The 11,215-nt window shown below is 64.1% G+C and overlaps 1 protein-coding gene across 1 annotated transcript; it reads left to right on the plus strand.

Moving 5' to 3' along the window:
- Positions 1 to 8,001: 8,001 nt before the first annotated feature.
- On the plus strand, positions 8,002 to 11,215 carry CAMKV (CaM kinase like vesicle associated; the record flags this gene model as incomplete). The annotated part of the gene is made up of 10 exons (XM_082060084.1): positions 8,002 to 8,096; positions 9,238 to 9,369; positions 9,446 to 9,520; positions 9,597 to 9,735; positions 9,815 to 9,935; positions 10,208 to 10,283; positions 10,365 to 10,501; positions 10,585 to 10,663; positions 10,738 to 10,825; positions 10,931 to 11,215. The coding sequence occupies 10 exons, from the start codon at positions 8,002 to 8,004 to the stop codon at positions 11,198 to 11,200; spliced, it is 1,212 nt and encodes a 403-aa protein (XP_081916210.1). The 3' UTR covers positions 11,201 to 11,215.

Consider the following 11,215-nt stretch of genomic DNA (forward strand, 5'->3'; position numbering starts at 1 on the left):
TACAGGCAGAGCCGGGCACAGTCCCGCTGCTGGCAGCACCCAGGGATGTGCTGCCACAGTGATTGCTGGTGCTACCGCGGTGGCATCCGTGTGCCAGCAGCGGTTTTGGGTTCCTCATGGCAAAGGGGGTGCAAAGGCCAGGTGCAGGCAGCAGGTGTTGCCCAGGTGAGTGGCCTGCACCCCCTTTTTCCTCCACCACAGCTGGGCAGCTGGATTGTGCCAGGATCGGTGTCTGGGCAAAGCAGAGGCTCTGGTAGCCGCCGGTCCAGCGAGGAGTGCCAGGTAGCAGCAGGCAGGGCCGAGCTGTTTTTAGTGGTTGCTGGTGCACTGGGAGCAGGCGCGAAGCACGGCTGCCGCGCTGCCACCGCTCCATTTTTAGAAACCGGCAAGTTTTGCTAATGATGTCTGTGAGCAGCGGGGGGGACTGTCTGCACCTCCCCGCTTCCCCCCTGCTGCCTGCACCCCGAGTAGGCTGCCTGGGCACCCCCGTGCTCCCCACCCAGTGCAGGCACCTACACCTGTGGCACCTGCACTGCCATGGGCACCTCTGCACACAGTTGGGGCTCTGCAGACCCCTGGGGATCTTTGGTGGTCCTTGAAGATCTTTGGTGGCCCCTGGGGATCTCTGCTGGTCCCTAGGGAGCTTTAGTGGTCCTCAGGTAGCTTTGGTAGCCCTTGGAGATCTCTGCTGGTCCCTGGGGAGCTTTGGTGGCCCCTGGGGAGCTTTTCTTTACCTTGAAACCTTCCAGCCTGTAAGGCACATTTTTTTTCCTTTTTATGCCCCCAGGACAGCATTCACCCTCAGCCAGAGAGGCTTGCCCTGTCTTGCACCTGCTCAGGACCTATGCTAGCTGCATCCTGGTCCTTGTCCTGGTCCAAGTCCTCTCCCCAGGCCAGTTCTCCCCTGGTGAGAAGCCCTGCTTGATTTACATGTGAAACTCCTCACCCTGATCAGCCTCCCCTGGTCTCCAAGGCCACAAAAGCCTCCTGAGCAGGTACCACCCTGGGGAGCCTCAGGGAACCCTCAAAGGTCTTCCAGTGGGAAGGGGAACCAAATCCCAATGCCAGGTGTAATGTCACTGCTGTGATGCAGGTGATCACTACAGCGACCAAGCCTCCCTGCCCAGGCAAGGCTCTGGGATGTGATGGGGGCCAAGCCAGTTGAGAGGTACAAGGGTTTGTGCACTGTTGTCATTGAAATGGGGACAGGCCACACCAGAAGCAGGCTGGCTGGGGACAAGCAGCTGCGGTTGGTGGTGCCCTGCCAGGCAGGGGACAGCCCCATCTTCACCCATGGTGTGGTCACTGGGACAGGCTGGAGGAGCTGTGGCACCGTGTCCTCTACCAGGAGCTGGGGGACTGCCCTGAGGAGGTGGCAGTGCTGGCCACAGATGCCCTGCTGTCCCCAGTGCCAACCAAGGAGAAGGCGACCAAGCTGTTCTTCCAGGGCTTCAGCGTGTCAGCCATGCTGGTGCTGGCCCACCCCTTGCTCGTTGCTGACTCCTGGGCTCTGGTGCCAACACCTCCTATGTGGTGGGGATGTGGGACAGCTACATGCTGCCCCATGCCACCTTCCACCTGGACGTGACCTGACACCTTCACATTCTACCCATGCTGGCTGCTGAGGTTCTGCGGGGTCCACCTGGGAACCAACCCCTGTGCAGCTTGAAGTAGGCGTGCTGTCACATCCTGCTGGGGACCAGGGTAGCCCAGCCCATCACCCTGACGGCACCTCAGAGCTGCTCCTGGGGGACAAGTGGTCCCACTGCCCTTACAGCACTCTTGGTCCCTGTCACCCACATCACCCTGGGGCCACTGGAGCAGGCAGCCCTCAGCATGCACTGGCCACCCCTCACCCTGTGTTGAGTCACCATGCTGCTGTGTGGCTTTCCCCCAAGCTGGGAGTCCACCTGAGGCCACCTTCAGCTACCACATGGCCACCTGGTGGGGGAGCTTGCTGGCCACATCCCTTGACACCTTCCAGGGCACATGGGTGCTGCAGGGCACCTACGGGGAGGGCAGCCCCGCCACTGAGCACCCCCACTTCTGCTGGCCCCAGTACAGGGCTAGGGGTGGTGATGGCACCCTGCGCCCCTGTATTCCCCACCCCCCCCGCATCGCCAGCTCCCCAAAAGAAGGGATGGGGTTTATTTGGCCCTGTTGCCAGGCCGACGCACGCAATTATTGCTGATTGCCTGGCGGTTGCCATGGAGATGGCGAGCACGCAGAAATGCGGTGCCACGTAGTACTTGAGTCACGGACACGCTGCACCCCCCCCACTGCACCCCACGGCACCCCCCCCAACCACCAGCCTGCCAGGCTGGGCTGGCCCCACACCCCCGGCCTGGGGCAGAGGGGTACGGCCATGTGTCCCCTGCCCTGTGGGCCCCCCACCCAAAGGAGTACAAATGAGTGTCCCCAGCCCTGGCACCCCCACCTCAGGCAGCCTGAGTGGGCTCCAGGTGTTCTGTGGGAAATGTCACCCCAGACTGGCCATGTCACCCCGCGCACGGCAGTGGGCTCACCGCAGGGCAGTGGGAGGGGTGGCGAGTGCATGGAACAGTGGGTGTGTGGGGCCGGGGGGGTGCATGGGGTGGTGAGTGCACAAGGAGGTGGGTGCATGGGGCAGTGGGTACACAGGGTAGGAGGTGTATGGGGCGGTGAGTGGGCAGGGAGGGGGTGCACAGGGAGGGGGTGGGCTCGGCAGTGGGGCAGGGCACAGCAGGGACAAACGCTGTTGGGCTCAGCACAGCTGATCACCCCAAAATGGTGTGTGGGGGCGGCCCAGCGCCCAGGCAGAGCCAGGGCCAGGAGGGGTCGGATGGGCAGTGACAGGGTCCTGGGGCTGTTCTGCCATAGGCAGGAGGCTGGTGCCAGGAGACAAGGGGCACGAGCTGGGCCGAGGGGCACTGGAAGAGCGCTGGCCCATCCCTCATGCCACGAGCCACTTCTGGGCAGCCCCAAGCCACGCTGGGCACCTGCTGGGTAATTGTGAGTTATGCTCCAGGTTCCCACGAGGTGCAAAGATTAATAACTGCGCTGCGCTGCTGCCAGCCAGTATGATTAAACTCTTGATTAGAAGCTCAAACTACAGTGCCCTGCTAATTCACCCACTCTCATATGACTTTAATTACCCAATGCAAGTTGCGGTGGGGCTGGGGCTTGTGCAGCTCAGTGCTGCACAGGGGATGGATGCAGGGGGTGCCCTCGGGTGCCTCTGCCTTGGGGTGCTGGCTGGTGTCCCTGTGCTGGCTTTGGGGACGGGACCCTGGTGTCCCCCATCTGTGGTCGGGGTGCCTTGGCTGACCCAGACTCCAGGGGCTATGGGCCCCAGGAGAGGATGGCCACATCCACGCGGTGGCTCAGGACTGCATGGGCCGGGTATTTTTGGGGAGCTGGGGTTTGGTGGGTGCAGGAGCGGGAGGGGACGGGAAGTGGGTGCAGCTCGGAAGCGGCACCATATGGGCCGCAAATGCCAGTGCACTGCACGCAGCCATGCAGGAGTCTCTGCACATGCGATTGCATTGCATGAGGACCAAGGTGCTCCAGGGAGGGCTGGGGGACCCACTGCACCCCCGTAGCTGTGCTGGGCCCCAAGCCTGGGCTGTGGGCAGAGTTAAGGGTATTGCAGTGGCCAATTTCTTGCCACTTTCCTGCCCCTTGGGCTGGCCCATGGGGCACGAACAATACCTGTGGGGTGGGGTCAAGCAGGTACTTTGGCCCCACAGCTGGGGAAGGAATAAGGGAAGTTGCCTGGGTCTCACAGGACCATGGTGTGGAGGCAGGACTGTGTGCCTGCCCACCAGTTCATGGCACCTCTTAGTACCCTCAGGGGACACATACCTGCGGCACTGAGCCCACGCTCGGCTCTGCTAATAACCTATGCTATGCTCCTGTTCTATCCCATCTATCCTGTCCCATTCCATCCAACCTGTCCCATCACATCCATCCCATCCCATCCCATCCATCCCATCCCATCCCATCCATCCCATCCCATCCCATCCCATCCCATCCCATCCCATCCCATCCCATCCCATCCCATCCCATCTCATCCCACCCGGACTCATCCCATCCCGGGACAGTGTCCATGGCCCAGCCCAGGGCACAACAGCCCACCCCGGTGTCTCACATTGGTCCCTACCATCTCAGTAAAGCTGCTGTGACACCGGGGCTGCCCCAGCACTCAGGGCTTAGCAGGATGTGGCCTGTGGGGCACAGCGTCTCTTTGGGCAGCCACCCTCAGGGTGAGGAGCTCATACAGGGACAGCAGGGACAGGCGGTGACTCAGGGGACGTGCACGGGCAGCTCTGGCTCGCCGGGCTGGGCAGCAGCAGGAACGCAGCAAGCCGCGTGGGCTCGCCGGTATTTACGCGGCCCCGAAGCCGCCACCGCGTGGGCAGTGGCGCAGGGTCCCATGGGGTCCCCCAGTCCCCACGGCGTGACAGTGCTCCAGCCCGGTTTTGGTGACTTTACCGTCCCGGGGGACACGGCCGCCCCGTCCCGCCGCGGTGCCGGGGCGCGTCCCCACGCCACGCGTGACCCTCCCCCACGGGTACCTCTCCCGCTCCCGACGGGCGGGGCGCGAAGTTTGGCGGTGACGTCAGGGGCGGGGCGGGGCGGGGCGCCTTGGGGGGGCGGGGCCCCGCGATCCTACCCCCCCCAACTTGCCGCGCCGAGCGCGCGGGGCCGCGCCGCGACGGACCGACGGCTCGGCTGGGCTCGGCTTGGCTAAGCTCGGCTCGGCTCCGCACCGGCCCCACGCGGGAGGGAGGAAGGGGCGCGCAGCCCCCCCCCGGGCCGCGGCCCCCTTTGCGGTCGGAGAGGCGTGCAGGTGAGCGCGGCGCCGTGCCGGGACAGCCCCGAGCCCCGCCGAGCCGCTCCGTGGGCGAGGGGGGCCGGGCCCGGGGTGGGGGCGTTGCTGGGATTTGGCACTTGTTGGCCCGGGGCTGCCCCCCACTTTACCCCCCCTGCTCCCCGGTGGCCTGGGACACCCCGGCAGGGCTGTGCCGGTCCGTGCCAGGGTGCGTGTGCGCCCCGACGGCTGCTCGCTGCCGCACCGCCCCCGCCGGCACCCGCGTCCCGCAGACCCCGAGCCCCGACGGGTGTCGCGGGCACGGCGAGATACCGGAGCTCAGCTTTCCCACGCGCCTCCCCGCTCGCCTCCCCGGAGCCGCTCCTGCCCCGGTGCCTCCCCCGCGTCCAACGGGTAGCCGCCGGGTCTGCCCCGTGGCGGGGGGAGCTGCCGATGCCCCTCACCCGGCGCCCCCGCCGCCGAGCATCCCTTCCCGGCCGGCCCCCGGCTCTCTCTCCCGCATCCCGCTCACTCCCCGCTGCCGCATCGCTCCGAGCCGGCCACGGCCGAGCCCTCCCCTGCGGTGCGCGGCCCGGGCTGCACCTCCGCACCCGCCGGGGCTGGGGACGGTGGGTTCGGGTCGGTCCGGCCCCGCGGGCGGTGGGGCTCCCCCAGCCCTGCCTCTGCCCCGGCCCGGGCCACTTCTGCGGGCAGCGTGGGGCTGGCGCAGCCCTTCCAACTGTCGCTGCCTGCCAGCTGCCTGCACCAGCAATATTTCGGTCCATTTTGGCCGGGCTGCATCTTTTGCCTCTCCCCAGCACATCCTTCCCTCCGTCTGGGGGGAACGGGATAGCAGCGGGGCCCCCCCACGGAGATGTCCAGAGTGGCTGCAGGTAGAAGCAGGGCCGCAGATGGAGTGCAGGCCAGTGGCACCTCACGCCGTAGGGCAGAGCCAGGGCTCAGGGGGCCGGGGGACCCGCTGGTGAGGGCTGCATGTCTGCGTCATCCCTCCATGCCATCCGCACCCGGCCACCCACCTCCCTGCTATTGTCTTACACCCGCTGTTGCTTCTGCTCCCAAATTAGATGCTTTGGGGGGGACACACTGGTGGTGCGCAGGTGCCAGCACAGCACCCAGCCTCCCGCCTGGCACCCTGGGGAGGGAGCACTCACCCCTTCGTTTACCCCTTGCCTGGGTGCCCCAGCCACGGTGGGGATGCTCTCACCTGTGAGGCGCAGGTGCTGACCCCAATGTGGGGCTGGGTGCCAGCCTCCCTTGCAGGGTACCCCAGGTGCACTGTGCTCCCCCTGAGCCAATCCAGGGCAAGGGAGGGTGCTGGTACTCTGATCTGACAGCATGGGTCCCCACTAAACCAACAGGAACTAATTTTATGAGTGCAGATCAGCTGAGAGCTCACAGAGACAGCAATAAAATCCCAGTATATCATCCTGCCTGGGTCCCCTTCCTGGCTAATCCTGGCATTGCGCCACCGATGCTGGCAGCCTGCCTGCCCGCCTGCAGGCCAGCCCTGCCCCTGCTGGCCCCTGTCACCAAGCCTGCCGCCACGCCAGCGGCTGCCAGGACAGCCCTTGGACCCCTTGACCAGGAACGGTGGCATGGCAGAGCCAGCCTTGTGTGACACAGGGACATGGGGGTGCCAGGCAGGGCACATTTGCTGGGGAAGCTGTTGGAATGAGGCAAGCATGGGCTGGAAAGCCTCACCTGGTCTGCAGCATGGGGAAGGGTGTCCCATGGGTGTTCTGCTTCTCTTTCAGGGGTGGGAGAACCCCGAGCAGGACAGGGACAGGTGCTCTTGCCCGGCATGGGCTTTCCCAGCAGGAGGGTGCTCAGGTGTCATACGAGCTGGGAGTACCCGTCCTGTGCGCATCGCTTGGGCAGGCACAGAGGCAGGTCAGCCCTGAGCGATGGAGGCAGGAGGGAGCATCCCCTTGTTCCCCGGCTTACTGCACCCATGTTCCACCCAGATTTGGGGTCAATCACCCCAGGGGCACTTAGGAGTGTGCCCTGGGTGCTACGGGCACGACCACCTTCTTCCCAGGGCCTGTGTGCCGGAGACAGGACTGTGCACCTGCAGGTGGGTCAGGTGCTGACGGGTGCTGCCCATCCCTGCCCCCTCCGAAGGATGTGCCGCTTTCTGCATCTCCAGCTCCCATTGCCATAGCAACAGGCTCAGCGCTTGGGTACCCACGATGCTGGCTCCCGCATCCCGCGCTGCCATCCTGCCCGTAGCTCTCACTGCCCGGCCCCGCTCAGTGCCGGCATGGCACGGCGAGGCCAGCACATTGCAACTGGTGTTTCAGGAGCTTTAGCAGCAGGCGATGGGTGCCTCCAGTGTTGTGCCAGCATCTTGTCACAGGGTCCCGCTTGGGCCCATCTGAGAGGGCTGGGGGGACCTGGGGAGCCCTGTGTCCTGCTGAGCAATCAGAAAATAATGTCAGCTGAAACTTCTTCCTGGTAATGGGGTGGGAAAGGGAAAAAAAAATCACTTCATGGGATCAATTTTTTGCTGGGAAGGTGCTGACCAGGGTCTGGTTTCAAAGGGTTCCTGGCAGGAAAGCTAGGGGCAGAACATCATTCCTAAAGGGCAGGAGAAGCCGGTGTGTGTCGGGCCAGTGTCCTGCGTGCTGCCAGTGGCAGCAGTGGAAGAGCGCTGGGCACCCCCTGAGCTGCGGTGCCCACCTGCCTGGTGCTGCAGTGGGGCTGCCGGGGCTGGTAAGGGCTGGGGAGCTGAGGCTGCTGTAACTCGCTGCATGTTTGATGGTGTGTGACAGTGCTCTGCTAGAGGAAGCCCCAGCTACAGAAATGTTACCATGGGGCAAAACCAGGCTGAGAAATGGGAAAGGGTCTGTTTGCCTCTGTTTTCCTCCCCAATGGGTGCTCTGGGCTCTGCACTTGCCATAGCTTAATAAATCATTAATGATCTGCAAATGAGGGCCAGAGGGGCCGTTTTGCGGCTGTGCCTGTGGCCTGAGCCTAGGCAGAGTGGCTGGACACCACAGGGATGGACGCATATTGGTGACACTGGGCATGAGGCAGCTTGCAGCAGCTGGGGAGCACGAGCAGCTGCCGCACTTTGTCAGGTTTTACGTTAATTAGCGCGGCTTGTGGGGGGCTGGTGCAGCTCTGGCGGGGTGTTGGTGCTGGGGCGCTCACTGCCTCTCCCTGCCCCACCAGCACCGGGCCCTGCGATGCCGTTTGGCTGCGTGACGCTGGGAGACAAGAAAGATTATAACCAGCCGTCCGAGGTGACTGACAGATATGACCTGGGCCAGGTCATCAAAACGTGAGTTAGTCCCTCCCTGGCCCTGGGGGTGTCTGGGGGACCCCAACCACCTGCATGCCGCAGGCTGAGGAGCGGCACAATGCTGCCCACGGGGGCTTTTGCGCTGCTGGTCCTCAGCTGGGTTGGATAGGGCACATTTTGGGGTGGTTGTCCCCTAATTAATGCCTCTCGCTGGTGGGTGAGTGGGGGTGTTCGCCATCAGCTCCAAGGAGGGCAGCAAGGTTTCCCCACTGCTGCTGGCTGCAGCCAGGCGGCTCCCTGTGCCTCTTCTTCCTCCCCCCAAATCTGCAGGGATTGCAGCAATTCCCCATGATCACAGCTCCCCCGAGCACTCCGGGAAGCAGGGGGGCTCTACTCCGGCAAAGGAAAGGGCAGATATCATGTCGGGGGAGTAGAGCTGCCGCTTTTCCCCAGCTTATGTTGCTGTGCTGGGGGACCCATTAGGAAGCACTCCAAAAAATGACGCTCTCAGACCCGTTGAAACCAATTTGAACCCAGAAATTTTTCCATCAGCCTCTGAAACACCAGGACTTCTTGGGGTACCTTTTCAGGTGCTCTCAGAGGTTTGTTCCATCCTCTGGGCAGCCTGTCCCAAAGCACACGGGCCTGGTTCCCTTGCACCCAGAGCAGTGGCCATGAGGATTTTGGTACCACTGCAGGGGTTGGACGGCTGGAGGCTTTGCCAGAGCAGCACCGAACATCCCTGCGGCTCCCCTGCAGCCCTGGCCCTGCCGATGTGCTCCAACACCATTAGTAATAGAACATTGCCACATCCCCAGCAACCGGCATGTCTCCCCTTCCTTCTTCCTGACCACGGCACTGACATTCATGCCGGGGTGCGCTGCAGTTCCACCGCGTCACGGGCAGCTTTGCACTGGACCTTACTCCAGCTGCCATGGGAAGGGAGCTTTTCAGTCAGCACATTTCCCTCCTTCCCTAGCAATTTGCTTATTCCATGTTGATTCCTTCCCACTGCCCCTTTTATTTTTTTCCCCTCTGCTCCGGAGAGGATTTTAGCCGCAGCTTCCGTCCACCCCTGCAGCATCTCCCCTTGCCACAGGGATGGGAAGGGATGCTGGTGGGCCCGAGGACCACCCAAGTGCCCGTCCTAGGGGGTTGATGGCTGTGGGCGCTCTTGCAGGGAGGAGTTCTGTGAAATCTTCCGGGCCAAGGAGAAGACGACGGGGAAGCTGTACACCTGCAAGAAATTTTTGAAGCGGGATGGGCGGAAAGTGCGGAAGGCAGCCAAAAATGAGATAATCATCCTCAAAATGTGAGTGTTGGGGCTGGGGGGTCCCTGCACCACCAGGCAAAGTGGGGACCCCCCCCATGCCCCTGTCTCTCTGTAGGGTGAAACATCCCAACATCCTGCAGCTGGTGGATGTCTACATCACCCGCAAGGAGTATTTCATCTTCCTGGAGCTGTAAGTTTGGGAGGTGTGGGGGTCTGGCTGGGGATGCCCCCACCAGGGAGGGTCTCAGCAGAGCTGCTGTTGGCAGGGCCACCGGCCGGGAGGTCTTTGACTGGATCCTGGACCAGGGCTACTACTCAGAGAGGGACACCAGCAATGTCATCCGGCAGGTGCTGGAGGCTGTTGCCTACCTGCACTCACTCAAGATCGTCCACAGGAACCTCAAGGTGGGTGCTGGGGGGTGGGAGCACCCCTGGGTGCTGGTGTGCCCCCCACCCCGGCGCTCACAGCCCCTGTGCCCAGCAGCTGGAGAACCTGGTGTATTATAACCGCCTGAAGAACTCCAAGATCGTCATCAGCGACTTCCACCTGGCCAAGCTGGAGAATGGGCTCATCAAGGAGCCCTGCGGCACCCCTGAGTACCTGGGTGGGTGATAGCTGGGTGAGTGACAGCCGGGTGGGGGGCGGAGGCAGCCGATCCCTGCTGCTCCTTGCCACCTTGGGGACCAGCCCTGGAGGCTCCCACTGGGTCCCTCCTGATGGTCACAGGTGTTCCTGGTAGGTCACTCCCGCTCCCCATCACCTCAGGGCTGATCCTGGGTGCTCACAGTGGGTCCACTCCCCATCCCCATCACCCTGGGGATAAGAGGCTAGGGGGTTGGGGACCCTGAGGCAGGGCCGCTCTTGTGTCCCCCGCAGCTCCGGAGGTGGTGGGGCGGCAGCGGTACGGGCGGCCGGTGGACTGCTGGGCCATTGGCGTCATCATGTACATCCTGTGAGTGCGGGGCGAGGGCCAGGGCGGCCACGGGGGGCTGGGGCCTGGGGATCGGGCTGAGCCCCCCACCCTGTCCTCCAGCCTCTCGGGGAACCCCCCCTTCTATGAGGAGGCAGACGAGGATGACTACGAGAACCATGACAAGAACCTCTTCCGCAAAATCCTGGCTGGGGACTATGAGTTTGACCCGCCTTACTGGGACGACATCTCACAGGCGGGTGAGCCCCACACTGGCAGGGGGGGAAGAGGGGGTCCCACGTTGTCCCCCCTCCAGCACTGACCTGCCCCCCTGTGTCTCCAGCCAAGGAGCTGGTGACACGCCTGATGGAGGTGGAGCAGGACCAGCGGATCACGGCGGAGGAGGCCATCTCCCATGAGTGGTGAGGGGCTGGAGGGGCGGGCAGGGGGCTTGGGGGGGCTTGTGGGCACTGCTCACCCCTCCCTGCCTCCCCAGGATCTCTGGCAATGCTGCCTCCGACAAGAACATCAAGGACGGTGTCTGCGCCCAGATCGAGAAGAACTTTGCTCGGGCCAAGTGGAAGGTGGGTGGGGGTGCCCCATGCCTCAGTTTCCCCTCTTGGCCTGATGGGGGACCCAGCGCCCCACGGACAGGGGAACCCCCACGAGCCCCCGCCTCTTCCCCACAGAAAGCTGTGCGAGTGACCACGCTCATGAAACGCCTGCGGGCCCCCGAGCAGACAGAGACGGCCCCGGCCACCACCGCTGCCACCACCGCTGCCACCGCCGCTGCCGCCACCACCACCACCACCGCCGCCGCCACGGATACCGCGGCCCCTGCCACGCCGCTCGCCACCGAGCAGCCCCCGGCCTCTGCCACGCCGCCCGCTGCCACGTGTAACGGGGACGGTGCTGCCGCCGCTGCCACCACCGAGGCCCCCAGCGAGCAGACGGGCTGAGCGGTGGCAGCCCCC

This window comes from Streptopelia decaocto (genome assembly GCF_964273445.1).
Source record: "Streptopelia decaocto genome assembly, chromosome: 8".
Taxonomy (NCBI): Eukaryota; Metazoa; Chordata; class Aves; order Columbiformes; family Columbidae; genus Streptopelia; species Streptopelia decaocto.